Source organism: Pristiophorus japonicus, chromosome 5 (genome assembly GCF_044704955.1).
Source record: "Pristiophorus japonicus isolate sPriJap1 chromosome 5, sPriJap1.hap1, whole genome shotgun sequence".
NCBI lineage: Eukaryota > Metazoa > Chordata > Chondrichthyes > Pristiophoridae > Pristiophorus > Pristiophorus japonicus.
Window position 1 is genome coordinate 212,076,106 of NC_091981.1, and position 24,762 is coordinate 212,100,867.

Below are 24,762 nucleotides of genomic sequence, written 5' to 3' on the forward strand. Positions count from 1 at the left end.
GGAGCTATGCGTCCGGCGGTGCACCATTTGTGCCCAACTCAGTAATGCCCCCAGGGAGGTCCCCCTAAGCCGCTGGCCCTGGCCCACCAAACTGTGGTCATGGGTGCATGTAGACTATGTGGGCCCATTCATGGGCAAAATGTTCCTCGTAGTCGTCGATGCATTTTCAAAGTGGATCGAGTGCACCATTTTAAACTCGAGCACCACCTCCACCACTGTGGAGAGCCTTAGAACCATGTTTGCAACACACGAATTCCTGACATATTGGTCAGTGATAATGATCCGTGCTTCACCGGCGCAGAATTTCAAGATTTTATAGCATAAATCACGTTAAGACGGCACCATTCAAGCCGGCCTCCAATGGCCAGGCGGAGCGAGCAGTGCAAATTGTTAAACAAGGCATGCTAAAAATCCAAGGTTCCACGCTGCAGAGCCGCCTGTCGCGACTGCTGCTGGCATACAGATCTCATCCGCATTCGTTGACTGGGATTCCCCCGCGCAACTATTGATGAAACGGACCTTAAAGACTAGGCTCTCGTTAATTCTCCCAGACATGCATGAAATTGTTGAGGCAAAGTGCTGGAAGCTAACTGAGTACCATGACCGAAATTCGAGGGGGAGGTGGGATGAGATAGGGGACAAAGTGTTCGTGCTAAACTATGGCAGGGGTCCCAAATGGCTTGCAGGTACAGTAACAGGCAAGGAAGGAAACAGGCTACTGGTTGTACAAATGGACAATGGCCAAACCTGCCGGAGGCATGTAGACCAAGTCAAAAGTAGATTCACTAACAACACTGCAGAACCAGAGGCAGACTACAATGTGGAACTCACACCACACCTGGTGGACAGACAGAGGGAACAACCTGAGGAAAGGGCAGTCTCAACAGACAGCCCAGGCGAGATACCAGCAATCACACCGAAAGAAAAACAGGCACCAAGGCAAACAACTGAACCACAACTAAGACGCTCCACGCGAGAGCGTAGACCACCTGAGAGACTGAATCTATAAAGACAATAAGACCTTGGGGTAGGGTGATGTCATGTATCTCACGCTACTGTATATAACTGTATCTTACCATGCTATACATGACTGTAACTAGCTATGACCTGTAACCACAAGCATACTTTACCACCAGGGGTGCACTTGCAGGAGACACTGCATACCTGTTTGACACAGGTATATAAAGGCAGGTCTCAGGCAAGTGTGGCACTCAAGAGCTGTGAAATAAAGGTGCAGGTCCAGAGTGACCTTGACTTCAACATGTGCCTTGTGTAAGTTTGTACTGCAGGGTCAGGACTTTACAGTATTGTGAGGACTTTACAGTCGCGATGAGAAACGGGAATCAACGACCCACGAGAATGGCCACCGGTAGCACAGAGGAACGGTACTGTGTTGGTGAGGACTGGGACGATTTCAATGAGAGGCTTCAGCAGAGCTTTGTCACAAAGGACTAGCTGGGAGATGCAGTGGCCAACAAGCGAAGGGCTCATCTACTGACCAACTGTGGATCTAAGACTTACGCGCTCATGAAAGACCTGCTAGCACCCATGAAGCAGGCGGACAAAATCTTTGAAGAGCTCAGCAAGCTAATCAGTGAGCACCTCAAACCGGTGAGCAGCGTACACATGGCCCGACAGAGATTTATAGCCACTGACGTCGGGAAGGACAGAACATACCGGACTTCGTAGCGTACCTTCGGCGCTTGGCCAGCCTCTAAGTTCACAGACGCATGCAGCGGGGAGATGCTAAGGGATTTCTTTATTGAGGGCATCGGTCATGCCGGGATTTTCAGAAAGTTAATCGAGACCAATGACTTGACCTTCGAAGCGGCGGCGTTGCTGGCTCAGACTTTTATTGCGGGGGAGGAGGAAACTAAAATAATATACGCACGCAACTCTGACTCCAATGTGGCGATGGATCAGGGGGTCAATATCATAAACGCGACTCAGAGCCCAGCAGGCAGGCAAGGGCAGTTTGATACACCCCAGGCAGCAATAGACTCCAGAACAGGTTTTCAATACAGACAATGGCAAGCTGAACGGACATTTACGCCATCCCAGTGGACAATGTGTTCTGGGATGGGGCCATTGACACCCACTAACAGGGTGCTCAAGAACAGTCAAAGGGACAGTCAGCGAGGAATGCCTGGTAACAGCTCTTTTGTTCACAACAATGGGCATCTCAGTTTATGCTGGAGGTGTGGGGGCAGACATGCTGCCAGGACTTGCAGGTTTCAACAGTTCGCCTGCAGAAATTGTAATCTCACTGGCCATTTAGCCAGAATATGCAGGAAGCCTGCGACCAGGCTAATTTACGAGGCGGATGGACCAGAAGAGGGGTCTGCGAGGCAGGATGACGCGTGGGGCAAATCAATGGACGCTGAAGTTCAGCGGGTTCATGTGGCAAACATTCACAGCTCATATACCAAAATGCCACCTATGATGATGAAGGTTCTATTAAACGGCATCCCAGTATGCATGGATCTGGACACGGGGGCCAGCCAGTCACTCATGAGCGTTCAACAATTCGAAAAGCTATGGCCACTCAAAGCCAGCAGACCCAAACTAGAACGCATTGAGACTCAATTACGGACGTACACCAAAGAAATCATTCTAGTGCTCGGCAGTGCAATGTTGGCTGTCACACACACTGGATTAGTGAACTGGCTGCCGCTCTGGATTGTCCCGGGCAATGGTCCCACACTGTTGGGGAGGAGCTGGTTAGCTGAGATGAACTGGAAATGGGGGGATGTGCACGCAGTGTCATCTGTGGAGCGAAGTTCATGCTCACAGGTCCTACAGCAATTTGAGTCGCTATTCCAACCTAGCTTCGGGACTTTCAAAGGCACTAAAGTAGTGATACACATCACCCCGGATGCCAGACCAGTGCACCACAAAGCCAGAGCTGTGCCGTATGTGATGCGGGAGAAAATTGAATGCGAATTGGACCATTTGCTGAGAGAGAGCATCATCTCGCCTGTTGAATTCAGCGATTGGGCGAGCCCCATTGTTCCCGTCCTAAAAGTGGATGGCTCGGTCAGGATCTACAAGGCCACTATCAACCAGGTGTCCCTACAAGACCAATACCCGCTTCCGAGAGCGGAGGATCTTTTTGCCACGCTGGCAGGCGGCAAGGTGTTCACCAAGTTGGACCTCACCTCAGCCTACATGACCTAAGAATTGGCCGACGAATCCAATCACCACGCACAAGGGACTGTTTGTCTACAACAGGTGCCCATTTGGCATTCGATCAGTGGCCGCGATCTTTCAAAGAAATATGGAAAGCCTGCTCAAATCCATTCCTGGAACGATCGTATTCCAGGACGATATCCTCATCACGGGTCGGGACACCAAGGAACACCTCCACAACCTGGAGGAGATGCTACGCTGACTGGACCGGGTAGGCTTGCGACTCAAGAAGCCTAAGTGTGTGTTTTTGGCTCCCGAAGTTGAGTTTCTGGGCACGAGGGTTGCTGCAGACGGGATTCGGCCTATCGAATCCAAAACAGAGGCGATTCGCCGAGCGCCAAGGCCCTGCAACACATCGGAGTTGCATTCATTTCTGGGACTCTTGAACTATTTCGGGAACTTTCTGCAGAACTTAAGCACATTGTTGGAGCTGCTACACGTGCTCCTGCGTAAGGGTTGCGATTGGTTTTGGGGGGACTGTGAAGAACGGGCTTTCAATCGTGCGCGTAACCTACTCTGTTCAAATAAGTTGTTGACCCTGTACAACCCCTGTAAGAAATTGGTTCTGACATGTGATGCATCGTCCTATGGGGTTGGGTGTATGTTGCAGCAGTTCAATGCTGAGGGGCATCTCCAACCTGTGACTTATGCCTCCAGGTCGCTCTCTCAAGCAGAACGTGGATATGGGATGGTTGAGAAGGAAGCACTCGCATGTGTCTATAGGGTGAAAAAGATGCACCAGTACCTTTTTGGCAGGAGGTTCAAATTAGAAACGGACCACAAGCCGTTAACATCCCTGTTGTCAAACAGCAAGGCTGTCAATGCCAATGCATCAGCTCGCATACAGCGATGGGCTCTCACGCTGGCTGCGTATGACTACACCATCCGGCACCGGCTGGGCACTGAATATTGCGCTCACACGCTCAGCAGGCTTCCACTGGCCACCACTGATGGGGCAGCGGAGCAAAGTGCTGAGATGGTCATGGCCGTTGATGCCTTTGACATCACAGCCCGCCAGATCAAAATCTGGACCAACAGAGATCCCCTCCTATCTTTGATTAAAAAATGTGTCCTGACTGGGGATTGGGCGCCCGCACACGGAGCATGCCCTGAGGAGGTCAGACCGTTTCACAGACGGATGGATGAGCTCTCCATCCAAGCCAACTGCCTACTATGGGGCAGCCGGCTAGTCATGCCCCAGAGGGGCAGGTAAGCTTTCATCAGGGAACTCCACAGCGAGCACCCAGGCATTGTGCTGATGAAGGCCATTGCCCAATCACACATTTGATGGCCGGGAATTGATTCAGACCTGGAACACTGTGTTCGCAGGTGCACGACATGTGCTAAGCTGGGAAATACCCCCAGGGAGGCCCCACTCAGCCCGTGGCCCTGGCCCACCAGGCCATGGTCACGCATTCACATTGACTATGCGGGCCCATCCATGGGGAAAATGTTTCTCATCGTGGTTGATGCGTACTCGAAATGGATTGAGTGCATCATTTTGAATTCGTGCACGACATCCCCCACTGTGGAGAGTATACGTGCGGTCTTTGCAACCCACGGTTTGCCGGACATCCTCGTTAGCGATAATGGCCCATGTTTCATAAGCTACGAATTCCTGGAGTTCATGTCAGGTAATGGCATCAACCATGTCAGGACAGCACCGTTCAAGCCAGCCTCCAAAGGCCAGGCGGAACGTGCGGTCCAAATCATAAAACAAGGCATGCTCAGGATTCGAGGTCCCTGCCTTCAATGCCGCCTATCGCACCTCCTGCTGGCCTATAGGTCCCGACCACACTCGCTCACAGGGGTCCCGCCCGCGGCGCTCCTTATGAAATGTCCACTCAAAACTCGGCTGTCCCTCATTCATCCTGTCTTGCCTGACATTGTTGAAGGCAAGCGCCAGTCCCAAAATGAGTACCATGACCGTAATTCAAGGGGGAGATGTATAGAAATTGGTGACCCCGTATTTGTTCTCAATCACGCTTTGGGGCCCAAATGGCTTGAAGTTACTGTAATAGACAAAGAAGGGAATAGAGCCATCATGGTTAAACTTAACAACGGGCAGATATGCCGCAAGCATCTGGACCAAGTCAAAAAAAGTTTCAGCATGGACTCTGAGGAACCGGAGGAAGATCATGAGATGGTATTCACACCACCGCCAGTGAACGAGCAACAAGAACATTCAGCAGCATGCACAGTCCCTGCGGTCAGCCCGGACAGGCCCGAATCACCACAGAGGACAGACACGCAGTCCAAGGCTCAACAGCCAGAGCCCCAACTGCGGCGCTCCACGAGCGAGCACAGACCATCCGAGAGACTTAACCTGTGATCCCAATAAGACGTTGGGGGGGAGGTGATGTCATGTATGTAACCTTCATGTAACAACACTACAATACTGTATATATTTGAGAAATGCACACATTGATCACAGGGGGTGAACTTGTGGGAGACACTCCTCACCTGGTCATCCAGGTATATAAAGGGAGGTCCCACGCAGGGTCATCACTTCTTGGCCCTGTGAATAAAGGTTCAGGTCATGGAGTGACCTTGTCCATAGAATGTGCCTCGTGTGGATTTGTGGTATTGTGTAAGGACTTTACATAAGTAACATTAAACAAAAACATTCAAAAGTACCGTTAAATCAAATCTGTTGCCTTCACTGATTCCTGGTATCTTTTCAGACAGAACGCATGCTAGACTTGCTGAGCAAGTTTGAGCGTATTGCTGGGGCACAACTGAATCTTACAGATAAGTACCTAATGGTCATGCAGCGATTTGGACGGGATTTAGACTTTGTGCGCAAGACCTACCAGAAACAAAGAGAATACCCATCCATACCACGTAATGTTCCACCTGTAAGCTTACTTTTTAATTAACATTTTTCTGTTGTGATAAAAACTTGTTATATGAAAGTCCCACTTCTTAATTAAAGATCTTCAAAGTAAAATCTGCATTAAACTACTCAAAAACAATTTTTGTGGATATTCTTCAGTATTTCCCCAAACTAGGGAACTTTCCACTTTTTATAAAAAGGATATTTTGATCATATAGTTTGCATTTCCTACATTATAACAGTGACTTCTTCAAAAGTACTTCATTGGCTGTAAAGCGCTTTGGGATGTTCTGTGGTCATAAAAGGTGCTATAATGCAAGTCTTTCTTTTTATTGGAAAATATACAGTACATTCATTCTGTTAAAGTATTAATAACTATGAGATATCTTCTGGTTGTCAGGTGTCTGGAAAAATTATGTGGGCACGACAGCTATTCAGAAAAATAGATGTTCCCATGAAATTTCTCAAAAATAATGTTGAAATTTTTAAGGTAATTTTACGTCATTAATTTCTTTTTATAAAAATAGTAACTGAACTTTACGCGACTGAATAAGAAAAATTGAACAATAATATCTTCCAATTTAAATTTTTATGGCAATACTTATTTTTTGCATTTTTTTCATATTATTAGACCCCTGAAATGAAAAAAGTTATCAAAAACTATAACAAGATGGCAGCTGTTCTTCTGGAGTTTGAGGTGCTGTATCACAGGGGTTGGTGCCGAGCTATTGACTTGGCTCGAAATGGACTTCATTCCTCACTGCTTGTTCGACATCCCGAGATTAAGGTCAAAACAAATGTTCACTAATGAGTCAATTCCAATGTTTATAAGTTATGGAGTGAAATAATCAACTATATCTAATTTTTGATGTCGTATATTTGGATTTCCAGAAGGTATTCGATAAGATACCACATAAAAGGTTACTGCACAATATAAAAGTTCACGGGGTTGGGCGTAATATATTAACATGGATAGAGAATTGGCTAACTAACAGAAAACAGAGAGTCGGGATAAATGGGTCATTTTCAGGTTGACAAACTGTAACTAGTGGGGTGCCACAGGGATCAGTGCTGGGACCTCAACTATTTCATCTATATTTATGACTTGGATAAAGGGACCAAGTGTAGTGTAGCCAAATTTGCTGATGATACAAAGATTGGTGGGAAAGCAAGTTGTGCGGCGGAAGCAAAGAATCTGCAAAGGAATATAGACAGGCTAAGTGAGTGGGCAGAAGTTTGGCAGATGCAGAATGATGTGGGAAAATGTGAGGTTATCCACTTTGGTAGGAAAAATAAAAAAGCAAATTATTATTTAAATGGGGAGAGATTACAAAATGCTGCGGTAGAGAAGGATCTGGGGTCCTTGTACATGAAACACAAAAAGTTAGCATGCAGGTACAACAAGTAATTAGGGCAGCAAATGGCATGTTGGCCTTTATTGCAAGGGGGATAGAGTATAAAAGTGGGAAAGTCCTGCTACAACTGTACAGGGTGTTGGTGAGACCACACCTGGAGTACAGCGTACAGTTTTGGTCTCCTTATTTAAGGAGGGATATACTTGCATTGGAGGCAGTTTAGAGAAGGTTCACGAGGTTGATTCCTGAGATGAAGGGATTGTCTTATGAAGAAAGGTTGAGCAGGTTGAGCCGATACTCATTGGAGTTTAGATGAATGAGAGATGATCTTATTGAAATGTATAAGATTCTGAGCGGGCTTGACAGGGTAGATGCAGAGAGGATGTTTATCCTCGTGGGGAATCTAGAACTAGGGGACATAGTTTCAGAATAAGGGGTCGCCCTTTTAAAACCAAGATGAGGAGGAATTCTCTACCCCAGAGAGCTGTGGAGGCTGGGTCATTGAATATATTTAAGGTGGAGATGGACAGATATTTGAACGATAAATGAGTCAAGGGTTATGGGGAGAGGGCAGGGAAGTGGAGCTGATCAGATCAGCCATTATCATTAAATGGTGGAGCAGGCTCAAGGGGCCAAATGGCCTACTCCTGCTCCTATTTCTTATGTTCTTATGTTTTAATAATTACACACTTGGTGCATATGTTCTTGGAATCTCCAGTGCTGGTGTAATAATGGAGAAGGACAAACAAAAAGTTAATGTAATAATATAACCTGTTTCTTTGTATCTGTATTTCAGTAAATTAGATCTATTTTATAGCAACTCTACAATCTAGTTTAGAACTGTTGAGTGCATATTACAGTAAATAATCTGCTTTTAATTCAGTTAGACTTGCCTTCCATTCAAAAGCTGGGCTTCTATACTAGGAAAGATGAGTTATGTTTGTTATGCCAAACTCAGGTATTAGATTAGCGAATTCCATTGTACCACTTGAATGTGATTTAATATCACATTCAGAATTTTCCTGCATAGCATACCTTTGGCTCGAATTTTCCCTTTACGTGCTGGCTCTTTCTCTGGTGTATTTTCCTGTTTAAGTGCGAATATGCCACAAAAAAGTACGAACCAGTGAACCTCTTTCTATTCTTATCTTTATGTTCTCACTTGTGCGCATAGAGATAAATATTTATAACATACAGTTTATTCTGGCATTGCTTCTCTTCTTTCTTTTTGCTTCTCAAGTTTCTTGCGACCCCTTTCCCTTTCTCCTTTGATTCTACTTTTCTTGTAGTTTCTGAGTTATAGTAAAACATAATTGGATACTACAGCCAAGTTTCTCAGAAAATCTGGATGGCCGTTTCCTGGTGTACTCAGTTGTGTAATCTTTATAGGTGTAGTGGAAATCCCACAGAAATATGCCCTTTACTATTTTATGAATAGGGATCCTGTATGTTACAGGATATGGAAGTCAAAGATTTTCGGCTTGTTCCTCTCTCTGTTTTCGCCCCGGAGGGGCGGCAGTGACACTGGTAAGCAGTTCCGGGCGGACGGCCAGCTTCCAATGCCCCGTCAGGATTTTCGGTGCCGTTTTCGGCAGGGTGTGGAGTATTACCGCCCGGAAGAGGCGAGCCGGTGTGCAACACCCCTGGTTGCGACACAGGCTTGATTTTTGGCTGCCGCCCGATCCGTAGCACTACGTAGAGCGTCAAGCTGGAACCACCCGTGAAAGCGGGCAGTCTGAGCTGTAGCAGCTGCAGTGAGGTAAGTAATGTCAACCTCAGACACATGTGATTGTTTTTTATTTACATTTTGTTTGCGATTTATGTTGTGGTGGCGTGAGTTATTTTTTGGGGAATGTTTTTGGTGGGATTTTTTTTCCTCCCAAGCCTGTCTTAGAGCACTCCGAGGCCAGCTGTTTAGCTCGGGATTTTTGCTTGCTCAGCTGGACTAGTGCCCTAAGAGAGGTGTGTAACGCCTCCCTTAGCATCTGCCCCACGCTCAGGGCCCAGCTGATGAATTTTGCTGACTGAGGCGCAAATTGTTCCTGGGTTCAAACTTTACCACCCTGTCACCATTACCGCCCTGAAATGAGCAGTCCCAAAGTATTTTACGCAGTCAAACCTGTAGCATATTGTTAAGCATGTTGTAGCATATGATGGATTCAAGCAGGCTAGTATAATCAATTGCAGTTGAATATCTAAGTTTGAATTCCTGATATGCTACTCAGTCTGAAGCAGCTGACAATTACAAGTTAATACAATTTCTGAAAAAATATCAATTGACTAATTTTGGCTACTGCTAATCAAATCTGAATATATTTCAACTAGGATAGTACTCTGCATAATTTATTTTACTGCAAATGAGGTGCACAGTTGTTTCTTGATGTTTCACATGACATTATTGAAACAAGTGCTTGAGAAATCCTATTCCTATGCATCTGGCCTGTGCACACATTGCACTGTAGCTGTTCATACTGCATTACAATAAGTTAAGATGGCATAACTTGAAATTTTGGAGAAATACTGAGTTTAGTCTTCAATTTTTCTAACCCGAGTCCTAAGTATTTTTCTGTTGAATTATGCTATTTTTCATTACATATATATGTACATGTGTGTGTATGCATATGTGTAGCATGCTATTTTACATAATATTTACATGCACACATGTATTAATTCCAGAATTATTGCCTTAACATGTAATTGATTTTATGGTGAGTTGGTCATGTACCCGTATACTGCAAAATAAGGTATTAGTTTCCAATCATTGCCAGATCTGAAAGGAGAAGCAATAAGTGGCTGATTACACCTCTGTGAGGCATCTAGGGACATTTTCTCTATGTTAAAGATGCTATATAAATGCAGGTTGTGTTGTTGATACACGGTACTTATTTTCCTAAAAGATTGAGGTGAAATCAGTGGAGGAGACTGGCTGGCTCACTCTCACATAACTCTGAATGGCTGGTTATGGGGTAACATTGTTTGAGGTTTGGGAGCAAGTCCGATGCTCAGTGATGATCAAGGAATGATGTGTGCACTTGAGTGCGTGTTAAGTGCAAAAAACCTAAAAGAGGAATAAAGAATAGGCAAACAATGGTTTGGGATATCTGCTTTCTAACTGACTGACTATATTTCCTAACTGACTAATATGACTTGACTTAACGCTATAATGGTACTGATGATTTGAAACATATACTGCTAGTTTCAACAAGGCATAATTGCATTGTTAAATTTATTTATATGTTTATTTAATGAATAATATATTTCACTTGTTTTATTTTTGCTGAATTGTATAAATTTTGATATTTCACATTCTGCTGTTATTCCAAAAATAGGAAGTCTTTGTGAATTTTGATCCAGCTGTGCTTGAGTTACTTTTAGAAGCAAAGTACTTGTATAAAATGGGACTTGAAGTGCCCCAAGCAGCTCTCAACCTATGTCTAAAAGAGACAGAAATTAAGCACCATTATTTAAGGTCAGTGTTTCTTTTAGGTTCAAGGTTGATGTTTCAATATTTGCACTAAAAGGCAGAAAAATAACTGATGGTTATAGTCATACTCCATGACCAAGTTCAACTGATATATTTTAGAAGACATCTGGATGACTGCTTTGATAAAATAAAGCAAACTAAAGTTCAGCTACAGTTTCTGGCCATTCGGTCTATGAAGTTATATCGGGAGTGTTGTGGAAAAATATTTCCGAGACTGTATTTAAAGAGAGGTTTATTAAATCGGAGACAAAGCTTTGGGAGAAGTGTTAGAGACCAGCGCATGCTGAACCACCTTCTCAATTTGAAATCCTTATATCCAGTCATCGCATTACTAGGTTTACAAAGCTTTTCATACAATTACCGTTCAAGGCTGGGCTCTTGATATAAGCCAGCCTTGCATTGTGACAGGCCATTATAAACAAAGAAGAGGACTAATTCCCCTGTTTTCACAGAGAGAAAAAAAGTGTCAGGCTTCCCACAACCAGTAAAGGCAAGCATACAATAATGCATCAGTATTGTCTCTTACAAAATTCATTCGAGGGGGACAAATGTTTGTTATACTAGTCAAGTGTCCCCCTAGGCTTTATTATGTCCAAAAATCTGTCCAAAAACAGTTCCCCCTTTTGGTCCTGGAGGATGTTCACGAAATCCAGATGACCACAATGATGGTAGCATGGTGTTATGTATATGGCCTTTGGGGTATGTTACTTCCCTGGTGTTCCATATGTCCACCTTGCCTGTAGCTCGCGGCTACCCTTCAAAGATATTGGTCGGTGTCAACGTCGTCTGTTTCTTCATTCTTTGTGTCTTCAGGTATTTCCATCAGGTGTACTTCTTCTTCGGCGATTACACTGGCTACTGGCATCAGTCAGGCCATCATAACTTTACAGCAGATATTAAAACACCCGATAATCAGACAGCAAGTAATTATTATTACAGCCAGAACAATTACTCCATGCATAAGATAGGACCCCGAAGATCCCCCTAATAGCTAGTCAAACCAGCCAGATCCTCCTGCTGGCGTGGATAACTTCTTTACCTCCCTTCTTATGTGATCAGCGAGGTTGGTTATGTTTTCTGAACTATCAGGAATGTAAGTGCAACATTCAGATCCTATCAGGGCACATGTTCCCCCTTTTTCAGCTAACAGGTGATCGAGGGCCATTCGGTTTTGTAATGCTACGGTCCGTATTGCTACCATCTCGGCCGTGATGTCCTCCAGAGCTTCAGCAGTATCGTTAGCTATCTGTTCCAATACCCTCTCTCGGCTACGTAACTCATCCATGGTGCGTCCTATCCCGTATGGGAACATAATGACCCCAAAGAACCTCTCGGCGGAGTTAAGATCTCGCTTTTGTCGGCTGGAGACATGTACTTCTGCTAGGGTACGTGTTTGCCGCACAAAGGGCACCACATATCCCAAATAGCAGGACCCCCTCCAGTCCTGAGGCAACCAGGGGTAGGCCTTGTGCCTGCACACAAAATCTCTCTCTCTCAGCCCCCGTCACCATCTAATTTAGGGTCCCAGTCCTGGCTACTTGTCTAATTCTTCAAACCCTCCATTTCAAAGAACCCCTGGTTTATTGTTTTGCTGGCTGTCATGCTCCACCTGGTGAGGTTAAAGTATTGCGTACAATTGCTATATCCTGCTACAAAACCTGTTTCCTCAACAGTCAGGTTTCTAGTGAAACAAATGTCAGCGGTGGGCCTTCCAACTCCTGAGGTGTTGGTCAAAACCAGGGACGGGGGTCGTACCGACCTATTATATTCCGTCAAATGCATCCAAAAGGTAAACCCCCGATCTCCACGTTTCTTTATCCCCACTCTGATTCCAAGTATCATTTACTTCCCCTGTACCGTTTTGTCGCATTACCCATTCCGCTACTTCCGAAATGTTAAGGGAGATTGACCTCAAGGGGATGCCTCCTTTGCTATGTATGGGGATGTGCGAACATACCCAGCAATTAGAAAGGTTCCCAATTTGCGCATAAATATAAGACATGTACAAAAAGGTATTCACATGTAACTCTCGCTTTGGTCTAGCTAGCAGGCCGGACCTAACACGAACTATGATAATTGCACCGATCGCAACATATAATTTCATCTTATTACTCTATATTTAACAAATAGTCAAAGGCAAAATGGCCGTATGGCTTGCTTGAAGAATCTCTCGCTGTCAATCTGTAAATGGACAACAACAACAACTAATACGTGTGCTAAACGGCTGGTTCAAAAACCTTAAACTGGGTCCAATGCTTCCATTGCCCGTTCCCTTTATTATCGATGCAGGCACAAGTATCCCCACTGATTATAACCTCATACGGTCCTATCCATTTTGGGGCAAACCCCGGTTTTCCCAGGAGGACCCTTACCATAACGAGACTTCGTGGCAACGGGACTTCAGGGAGCTTTGTAAGCTCTGCTTCCGCGTCTCTTTCTTCCTGATTGTCCCTAACTAATTTACGCATCCCTTTTAATTGAGTGCTTAGTTCCAAAACATACCGTTTTATTTTGTCTTTTAATGGGCCTACATCGGCCCCACCTGTTATGATGTTCTCTGGTAATTGCATCGCCCTTCCTGTCATTAGTTCATAAGGGGTTAATCCGGTTGTCCGGTTTGTCGTGGCTCTTAACTTCATCAATATAATGGGTAATACTTCCGTCCACGTTTTTCCTGACGTTAGGGTACGGTTCATGCGCTTTACCATCCCAGAACTCTGTGGGTGGTAGGGGATGTGGAATTTTTGTTTCATGCCCATCAGCTGGCATATTGTTTTTACAATCTTCCCGGTGAAGTGGGTGCCTTGGTCAGAGTCTATTTGAAGAGGCACTCCCCATCGGGGAATCACCTGCTCGATCAATATTCTTGCCACTGTTGAGGCAGTGCAATCACGTGTGGGGAAAGCTTCCACCCACCGGGTAAATTGATCTATAATCACTAGGCAATATCTTTTTCCATGGGATGGGTGAAAAGGACCTGTGAAATCAATTTGTACGTGTTCCCATGGCCCCCGTGGACGGGGCTGGTGTCCTATTTTAATTTGAATGGGCCTGCCTGGATTATATTGTGCGCACGTAATGCATTGATGGCAATGTTTGGCGATAACTCTCCCCATCCCTTTCCACCACCAATCTCGCCCAAGACTTACGGTCATGGCCTCTCGTCCTGAATGAGACAGGCCATGATGCAACTCCAATAAGGTATTCTGTATGCATTCAGACGCCATTACCTTGTCGTTTCGTCTCCAAACGTTATCCTTCCCTTGCGTTGCGCCCTGCTTTGTCCACATACCTATTTCCTCCTCAGAAGTGTCCTGGTGTAGTTTCTCAATACTTATCTGTTGGTCTCGGGCCCCAGCGGCACTGACTGAGGCCTCCTCACACTCTTCCTGTTCTAATGCCTTCTGTGCAGCTACGTCTGCAGCTTTATTTCCTGGTGACTCAGCCAATCTGGACTGGTCGGTCCGGCTTCCTCTTGTGGGCTTTAATTTTAATAACCGCTACCTGTTTTGGTTTATTACTGGCTGCTAAAAGAGCTTCTATTCTCAGCTGATGTCAACTGGTATTTAGTAAGTTATGTCTTTTTCCATCGCAAACACCCCTTTTTATTCCAGCACCTAATTAGTGCGTTACGTCTTTTTTTTTTTCAGATCACCTTTCTTCAAATTAGGTTTTGTATTTTACACGGAGAGCTCGTGACTCCGTAAATTTGTTAATTTAAAATCATCAGACAATCGAAGACACTTTTTCTTTCCAATCATTCAATTTGTTTACTTTCAAAGTTGCATCTTTATCTTTTTCTTTTCTCCATAACTAGAACGGAGTCTAGCATGTCGGCTTTGAGGGCTGTTTTTCTTTATCTCAAATTCCAGTTTCAAGGTCGGTAAAATGTCTTTTCTAAACTGCCAAAACTTGCTGTTTTAACCTTTTTTCAAACGTCCCTTTTACACCTTTGTAGATAGCTCGCCACTCGCCCAGGAGTTTGACCTGATCCCTGAAGGTATTTCTAGATTGTTTCCAAACCTTTTTGTTTTATTTCCTCCTTTTTTCTTTAAGAGATCATATTTAATTTAATTAATTTTTTTTTTAGTTTAGAATCCATCTCAGTATTTTGCTGTGCCTTCTCTTAATATCTCCGAATCCCACTTCAAATTTTGTAATGCCAATCTTTATTTAAAACCCTTTTTTTTTACTGAGCTAGAAGCTTTCATGTCAAGGTTTTACACAAAGGAAAATGGGAGCGTTTTAAAAGGCATTCTTTATCTCATTCCTAGACTAAATTTATGTCTTTCAACCCAATGTAATCAATCATTGCATGTTTTCTTTCGACAAGTAAGTGAGCGTGTCAAATAAATTATTTTTTTTCCAACCACCGGGACCATGTATTTTTTATCTTTTACTCAACAAACCTATCCTTTGTGCATTTCCTAGCTCCATAACTTATCAACTGAATATATCCACACCTGCATTCCTAACTTAAAATGTCTTAAAACTTCCCACATACAGGACAACCCTACAAAGGGTTAAATAAACTTTCACTCTGTTTGGAAAAGTGGGTGGAGTTGCACTAATTTTCCAAACAGACTTTCAGAAACATTCATTCCGCAGTCAAAAAATCACACAGGACTCTCACTCATTCACAAAAGTCTCTCTTCATTCAACAAAGCTTATTAATTGGTTGGCCGGCTCTATTTTTTTGGATCCATATGTCACTTAAGATAATCACTATCAGCTTTTTTATGGCATTACATAATTACGCAAGTTACAATTAATGATAGGAATTAATTAACGACCCGGGTGGCCCGCGTTTTACATTCCCTTCCTTACCTTCCATGTTCGCCAGTCTCGGACGTTTCCCTTTGTTCCTGTAATACTCACGGCCACGACTACTCTGTGGGGACCCTTTGTCTTCGCAACAAAGCTAGCGTGTTTCCTTACCACCGGAGTTTCAGCTCTAGGTTGGAGTGATTAGCTCCTTTCCGCACCGACCTTATTTACTAAAGGGAAAAATCAAACTGGTACTAACAGTCAGCCTCCTCCCGCTATCTACCTACTCGTACCTTATACACTATCCCGTCGTGCCCGTACGCCTCTCTTTCAGTCTCTAACACCACATTCCAGATACTGTCTTAATTGATCACGTCTGATCGGACAGTATCCTGTTCGTGACGCCATTTTGTTGTGGAAAAATATTTCCGTGACTGTATTTAAAGAGAGGTTTATTAAATCGGAGACAAAGCTTTGGGAGAAGTGTTAGAGATCCGCGCCTGCTGAACCACCATCTCAATTTGAAATCGCCTGCGAGGTTCCTTTATCTTACAAATTACGTCACTTTACATCACGTGCCTTAGCAACAGTCCTTGTATCCAGTCATCGCATTACTAGGTTTACAAAGCTTTTCATACAATTACCGTTCAAGGCTGGGCTCTTGATATAAGCCAGCCTCGCATTGTGATAGGCCATTATAAACAAAGAAGAGGACTAATTCCCCTGTTATCACAGAGAGAAAAAAAGTGTCAGGTTTCCTACAACCAGTAAAGGCAAGCATACAATAATGCATCAGTATTGTCTCTTACAAAATTCATTCGAGGGGGCAAATGTTTGTTAGACTAGTCAAGTGTCCCCCTAGGCTTTATTATGTCCAAAAATCTGCTCCAACAGGGAGTACACTGGAATGACTGTAGATTTTCATCACCAATCAGATTTTGTATTTGGTTAGAGTTTGTTCTTTTAATGTAGTTTATAGTTGACAAATTAATCCTTTTGTTTATCTGCAGCATTCAAGAACTTTTAAGTAACTACCAAAATGTGGTGAACAACATTCCGTCTATTATTCAACCATTGATGAAGTCTTTTATTGGCCAAGTGGATGAAGCTCTCATTCCTGGACTGACTATGTTGTCTTGGACCTCTTTAAACATTGAAAGATGTATGAATCTAGATATTTAACCTATTATTTCGATTTTATTTTCCTCTTCTTTCCATAGGAATTAATATCATAGTCTATTCATTACCTTGAAAGGCACAAATAGCTGTTTCCCAGGTCTTTGGCAGTGGTATTCTAAATATTTATTAAGATGTGGGAATACATTTATAGCTGGCCCAGGTGGAATTTTCCAGCAGCATTTTAGATCTGATTTTACTGTTTGGTGGGATGTTTTCTGCTGTTGGGACCTATAAATTTGGCATTTAACAATTTCTCACCAAAAACCACCCTTTGATTTTCTGCCTGCATAACTTGCTCTTACAGATTTTGAGAGAGAGTTTTAATTGGCAGTCAGTCTGCATGCAAATGAGGGGCTTTTAGAACCCTCAAATATTTCCCAATTTTCAGGCAAAATATCAAAATGTGGGAAAAGCTATAGGTAATTTGTAGATTCAACAGTTCTAACATTTGCTGTGAAATATTATAATGTTTTATTAAGTTATTTGCATAATTTTCTTTTTCATTTTTAGTCATAGACAGTGTGTACACCTCACTGACTGAGCTGGAACAGGTGCTGAAGCAAGTGTCTGACACATTGGAGTGCAGGATTGAGAGAGTTCTGCACGAAATATCTCTCACTGCCCTGGTTGACCTCACTGAAGATGACCTCATAGAAGTGCCAGCTTTTCTAGAGATGACTGAGAATATTGTTGCCTCAGCTGGACAAGCTTTGTCTGTGTATGTTTCAGTTCAGATAACATGGATGGCATATATGTATGAATTCCAGCAAGGGATGGATAAAATTGGCAATTCTCGACAATTACATTGATTTTCTCCCCTTTTACATTTCTACAATCAAATGTTAAAATATGCTAATAACATAATTTATCACTTTTTTTAAAGGAAAGAACACCTTTTTGTCATTTTTATTCCCCCCCATTTAAAGATGTTGGAGGGAGGGGAATTTTAACTTAACAAAAACAGGTGGATCAGGAGCAGGTGGTATTTCAAGGGTTAAAAATCGAAATCCCAACCTGAACCCGCCCACTTCCAGTTTTAACGGAGGTGGGACGGGAGCCAGAATGTTGGCGGGCAGTCAACACGCTGCAGGTGGCAGGATGTCAATTTAAATATTATAATGAGATTGGAAGCCTCTTTAACCTCCATTTTGTGTTTAACTGTAGCTGGTCGGGTTTTACACACCTCGTAAAACCCGGCAGTTTCAGCTAGGCGAGGACTGCTGCATCTAGGAGGTAAGTGTTATTACACATAATTCCTGGATCCAGGGCTCTTGTCTAGCCCACCCGCACGCGATCGGAGACCTCCTCTCAAGCCCTCCAATCACCTTCCTGGACCCTCCACCTACCACCACTGACAATTCTCAGGCCAGCCCCAATGTTCTTTCTCTCCCCCGCCCCCCCACCCCCATGATCCTCCAGCCATGATCTCCTCTCCCTCCCTACCCACCCGATCCTCTGGGGATGGCCCTGATCCTTCGGAGGCCAGCCACGATCTTCCCAACCCCCCTCGCCCCACTTCCTCCGATTCTCAAGGGGCTGAACTTGGCCTTCAATCCGATCCCTCCCTCCCTCCTCTGTGTGGCCTAGTGCTACAGGCCTACCCGCCCGGAGTAAACCAACCTCTCAATCTGCTCTGCTGCGGGTGGGAAACAGAGACGTCGTTAAATTCGGCAGTGCCTGTGGGAAACCTGTTCTCCCGGGTCTCCAGCCCCATCTCGGAATCCCCCCGCCCTCAATCTGCCTTCCCTATTAAAATCCAGTTGGGTTACAGTTCAATTGAGAATGTTTTCCCCCTGCTAATTTGCTCAAGTTGCCATTCTTATGAGCTTAGGCAATGATGTCTGTGGCTTATTTGATAATGAAGGCTGGGGCAAGTTGAACAGCATTTTTGAGATCAGTCTTCACCAACATCCATACACTTTCCAACAGGGATAGTAATCCAGATCAGGAACTATGATAGATTTAGCTTTTCCCATTCCAAGGCTGCTGAGACTAATTGTAGTACTCCTACTGTCACTTGGCTGTGATCAGCTAATTCAGCACAGACAGGAAGTTGAAGCTTGGACCGTCTGAACTATATGTTTCTATTAAACAATACCTTTGGCAAGTGAACTACTGAGAGAGGAGGAAGTATTGTTTTTATTCACTAATGTGAAGCTGCACACATAAAGTAGCTGCTGAATGTGTACATTAATTTGTAAACTACTGAATTAATATTAAAAATAGTCTAATTGGTATTTGGGAGTAACATTTACTATGGTTTAAGAAATGCATTTTTTCTTGTTTGAATGACAACATGCACTGACTCTCTCCATGCAGACAGAGTCAACAAGTGGAGAGTTCGATGTATCAGTTAATGAATTCATTGAAACAAAAACTGAAGCCAGCAGAACAAACCAGTCTTCAGGTAATTGCTACTGAATGATTCCAACATTGCTGCTGTTTTTCAGATAACCATAATTTAAATAGCTGTAAATTCTGAGCAGTTAATCCTAAAAAGAATCCTAATTTAATTGTTTTGTTACTGAGAAATTAACATTTAAAAACTGATAAGTTGACCAGTTATGATGCAGAAGTGACGTTTTCTATTAAGCAGTTTTGACAGATTCCTGTCAAATTAATAAGAATTTAGCTTTAACAATCTCTGCAGCGAAACAGCATAAAGTAATGCATTATTTTTATGATTAACCTGTTATTGTGATCACCATTGAATGTTACATTTATTAAGCTTTCATTATGCCGTTGAAAGGAGACATTATTTTTTATTCAAATTCCTCATTCTGCTTAAACATTGGCTTGTGTGCAGGATACCTATGCATGCTTGCATCCTGATGCAAAACAAAAATCTCGCTGTCAAGAATGCTTACCCTGCTACTACTATAACCTAATGGGACAACTTTGCCAAAAGAATACTGATGCCTTGGTGAAATGTAAGTGGTATTATGAATTCTTGGTGTGAAGGATACTTTTTATAAACTTCCTTTGTTGTAAAGCTGCCGTCCTTGTGGTGATGGTGCTTCCACTGGGAATTCTGGGATTGTGATGAAAGATATTGATGAAAGAACAGCAATATTTGTTCAAATCAGGACGGTGTGTGACTTGGTGGGTAACTTGGTTCCCACGGCAATGCTGCTCTTGTCTAACTAACACCCAGGTCAGGCATCAGGTTGGGCTTATGGCAGCCATTGCTTGTAGAAACATAGAAACATAGAAACATAGAAAATAGGTGCAGGAGTAGGCCATTCAGCCCTTCGAGCCTGCACCGCCATTCAATAAGATCATGGCTGATCATTCCCTCAGTACCCCTTTCCTGCTTTCTCTCCATACCACTTGATCCCCTTAGCCGTAAGGGCCATATCTAACTCCCTCTTGAATATATCCAATGAACTGGCATCAACAATTCTCTGCAGCAGGGAATTCCATAGGTTAACAACTCTCTGAGTGAAGAAGTTTCTCCTCATCTCAGTCCTAAATGGCTTACCCCTTATCCTAAGACTATGTCCCCTGGTTCTGGACTTCCCCAACATCGGGAACATTCTTCCCGCATCTAACCTGTCCAGTCCCATCAGAATCTTATACATTTCTATGAGATCCCCTCTCATTCTTCTAAACTCCAGTGAATAAAGGCCCAGTTGATCCAGTCTCTCCTCATATGACAGTCCAGCCATCCCTGGAATCAGTCTGGTGAACCTTCGCTGCACTCCCTCAATCGCAAAAATGTCCTTCCTCAGATTCGGAGACCAAAACTGAACACAATATTCCAGGTGAGGCCTCACTAAGGCCCTGTACAAATGCAGTAAGACCTCCCTGCTCCTGTATTCAAATCCCCTAGCTATGAAGGCCAACATACCATTTGCCTTCTTCACCGCCTGCTGTACCTGCGTGCCCACTTTCAGTGATTGATGAACCATGACACCCAGGTCTCGTTGCACCTCCCCTTTTCCTAATCTGGCACCATTCAGATAATATTCTGCCTTCTTGTTTTTGCCCACAAAGTGGATAACCTCACATTTATTCACATTATACTGCATCTGCCATGTATTTGCCCACTCGCCTAACCTGTCCAAGTCACCCTGCAGCCTCTTAGCGTCCTCCTCATAGCTCACACCGCCCATCCAGTTTAGTGTCATCAGCAAACTTGGAGATATTACACTCAATTCCATCATCTAAATCATCAATATATATTGTAAAGAGCTGGGGTCCCAGCACTGAGCCCTGTGGCACTCCACTAGTCACTGCCTGCCATTCTGAAAAGGACCCGTTTATCCCGACTCTCTGCTTCCTATCTGCCAACCAGTTCTCTATCCACGTCAGTACATTACCCCCAATACCATGCGCTTTGATTTTGCACACCAATCTCTTGTGTGGGACCTTGTCAAAAGCCTTTTGAAAGTCCAAATACACCACATCCACTGGTTCTCCCTTGTCCACTCTACTAGTTACATCCTCAAAAAATTCCAGAAGATTTTTCAAGCATGATTTCCCTTTCATAAATCCATGCTGACTTGGACCGATCCTGTCACTGCTTTCCAAATGTGCTGCTATTTCATCCTTAATGATTGATTCCAACATTTTCCCCACTACTGACATCAGGCTAACTGGTCGATAATTACCCGTTTTCTCTCTCCCTCCTTTTTTAAAAAGTGGTGTTAAATTAGCAGCCCTCCAGTCCATAGGAACTGATCTTGAGTCGATAGACTGCTGGAAAATTATCACCAATGCATCCACTATTTCTAAGGCCACTTGCATAAGTACTCTGGGATGCAGACAATCAGGCCCTGGGGATTTATCGACCTTCAATCCCATCAACTTCCCTAACACAATTTCACGCCTAATAAGGATATCCTTCAGTTCCTCCTTCTCACTGGACCCTCGGTCCCCTTGTGCATCGGAAAGGTTATTTGTGTCTTCCATTGTGAAGACAGAACTGAAGTACTTGTTTAGTTGGTCTGCCATTTCTTTGTTCCCCATTATAAATCACCCGAATTCGACTGCAAGGGACCTACGCTTGTCTTCACTAATCTTTTTCCCTTCACATATCTATAGAAGCTTTTGCAGTCAGTTTTTATGTTTCCGGCAAGCTTCCTCTCGTACTCTATTTTCCCCTTCTTAATTTAACCCTTTGTCCTCTGCTGAATTCTAAATTTCTCCCAGTCCTCCGGTTTGCTGCTTTTTCTGGCTAATTTATATGCCTCTTCCTTGGCTTTAACACTATCCTTAATTTCCCTTGTTAGCCACGGTTGAGCCACCTTCCCCATTTTATTTTTACTACAGACAGTGATGTACAATTGTTGAAGTTCATCCATATGATCTTTAAAGGTTTACCATTGCCTATCTACCGTCAACCCTTTAAGTATCATTTGCCCGTCTAATCTAGCCAATTCGCGCCTCATACCATCAAAGTTACCTTTCCTTAAGTTCAGGACCCTAGTTTCTGAATTAACTTTATCACTCTCCATCTTAATAAAGAATTCTACCATATTATGGTCACTCTTCCCCAAGGGGCCTCGCACAACAAGATTGCTAATTAGTCCCTTCTCATTACACATCACCCAGTCTAGGATGGCCAGCTCTCTGGTTGGTTCCTCGACATATTGGTCTAGAAAACCATCCCTAATACACTCCAGGAAATCCTCCTCCACCGCATTGCTACCAGTTAGGGTAACCCAATCAATATGTAGATTAAAATCGCACATGATTACTGCTGTACCTTTATTGCACACATCCCTTATTTCTTGTTTGATGCTGTCCCCAACCTCACAACTACTATTTGGTGGCCTGTACACAACTCCCACTAGCGTTTTCTTCCCTTTGGTATTCCGTAGCTCCACCCATACCGATTCCACATCATCGAAGCTAATGTCCTTCCTTACAATTGCATTAATTTCCTCTTTAACCAGCAACGCCATCCCATCTCCTTTTCTTTTCTGTCTATCCTTCCTAAATGCTGAATACCCTTGGATGTTGAGTTCCCAGCCTTGGTCACCCTGGAGCCATGTTTCCATGATGCCAATCACATCGTATCCGTTAACTGCTACCTGCGCCGTTAATTCGCCCACCTTAATCCGAATACTCCTCGCATTGAGGCACAGAGCCTTCAGGCTTGTCTTTTTAACACACTTTGCCCCTTTAGAATTTTGCTGTAAAGTGGCCCTTTTTGTTTTTTGCCTTGGGTTTCTCTGCCCTCCACTTTTACTTTTCTCCTTTCTATCTTTTGCTTCTGTCTCCATTTTATTTCCCGCTGTCTCCCTGCATAGGTTTCCATCCCCCTGCCATATTAGTTTAACTCTTCCCCAACAGCACTTGCAAACACTTCCCCCTAGGACATTGGTTCCAGTCCTGCCCAGGTGCAGACCATACGGTTTGTACTGGTCCTACCTCCCCCAGAACTGGTTCCAATGCCCCAGGAATTTGAATCCCTGCCTTTTGCACCACTCCTCAAGCCATGTATTTATCTGAGCTATCCTGTGATTCCTACTCTGACTAGCACGTGGCACTGGTAGCAATCCTGAGATTACTACTTTTGAGGTCCTACTTTTTAATTTAACTCCTAGCTCCCTAAATTCGTCTCGTAGGACCTCATCCCGTTTTTTACCTATATCGTTGGTACCTATATGCACCACGACAACTGGCTGTTCACCCTCCCTTTTTAGAATGTCCCGCACCTGCTCCGAGACATCCTTGACCCTTGCACCAGGGAGGCAACATACCATCCTGGAGTCTCGGTTGCGGCCGCAGAAACGTCTATCTATTCCCCTTACAATTGAATCCCCTATCACTATCGCTCTCCCACTCTTTTTCCTGCCCTCCTGTGCAGTAGAGTCACCCACAGTGCCATGAACATGGCTGCTGCTGCTCCCCCCTGATGAGTCATCCCCCTCAACAGTACCCAAAGCGGTGGATCTGTTTTGCAGGGGGATGACCGCAGGGGATCCCTGCACTACCTTCCTTGCACTACTCTTCCTGTTGGTCTTCCATTCCCTATCTGGCTTTGTACCCTTTTCCTGCGGTAAGACCAACTCGCTAAACGTGCTAAACAGGTCATTCTCAGCAATGTGGTATGTCAGAAGCTGCAGGCGGATACACTTCCCGCACACGTAGTCGTCAGAGACACCGGAGGCGTCCCTGACTTCCCACATAGTACAGGAGGAGCATAACACGTGTCCGACTTCTCCTGCCATGACTTACCCTTAGATAAACTTAAATTGGCAACAACAATGCTGAAGGTTACTTACTGATAAAGAAAGAAAAAGAAAAAGGACTTACCAATCACCAGCCAATCATTTACACCTTTGGGAAACATAGCAATGCAGTGACATTGGGCAGTTATGTCATGCTATTCAGTCGAAAAGTGAAAGTGTTTCATCTACGTATGAGCAGCACATTAGTTGATATTGCAGTGCTTTCTGGGAGTGAGCCACAATCATAACATTATAGGACAGTGTCATCCTTAATTTGCAATTTTACTACAATTGTCTTTGCTGCAGTTGGCAAACTGGCTCTTTGCTGACCCAGAGCAAGCTGAGGCAGTTGTTCTTAGCCAGTGGGAGTTAGGTATACTAGTGTCTGCAGATATGTTTTGGTGAGCTTGCTGATCTCCCTGACATGCCTCCTTTAAGCTTGTGCCACCTCACCATGATATACTATAGTTGAGGCACTTTAAAAACAAATGTACCTTAAGGAGTAACAAAAAATGGTCTTAAAACTTTTAATCAAGAAAATGTTGTAAATAAAAATTTCATAAGAGGAGAAAAAATGTTCAATAAAACAACATACTAAAAAAGGCACTCTGAACATTGCAGAAAAGCCTTTGTCACTTTAAGAGCTCCTTCACCTATGGAGTTTCCCTTGCTCCCATTCCAAATGGAATAAGAACAAACCTGCCACAAATCAGCAAAATTGTGCTACATCCTTATTTAAATATTTGTGCATGAAATCTGATGTATTTTTGA

General features: G+C 43.8%; 1 protein-coding gene across 3 annotated transcripts in view; it reads left to right on the top strand.

Moving 5' to 3' along the window:
* Window positions 1-24,762, top strand: part of dnah5l (dynein, axonemal, heavy chain 5 like) — a 618,296-nt gene that overhangs the window by 132,103 nt on the left and 461,431 nt on the right. For all 3 annotated transcript variants that reach the window (XM_070881289.1, XM_070881290.1, XM_070881291.1), the window contains 8 exons: window positions 5,874-6,047; window positions 6,426-6,515; window positions 6,657-6,812; window positions 10,710-10,849; window positions 16,642-16,793; window positions 17,321-17,528; window positions 19,130-19,217; window positions 19,617-19,740. In XM_070881289.1, coding sequence (XP_070737390.1) covers window positions 5,874-6,047; window positions 6,426-6,515; window positions 6,657-6,812; window positions 10,710-10,849; window positions 16,642-16,793; window positions 17,321-17,528; window positions 19,130-19,217; window positions 19,617-19,740 — 1,132 coding nt within the window. The remainder of the gene's footprint in view (window positions 1-5,873; window positions 6,048-6,425; window positions 6,516-6,656; window positions 6,813-10,709; window positions 10,850-16,641; window positions 16,794-17,320; window positions 17,529-19,129; window positions 19,218-19,616; window positions 19,741-24,762) is intronic.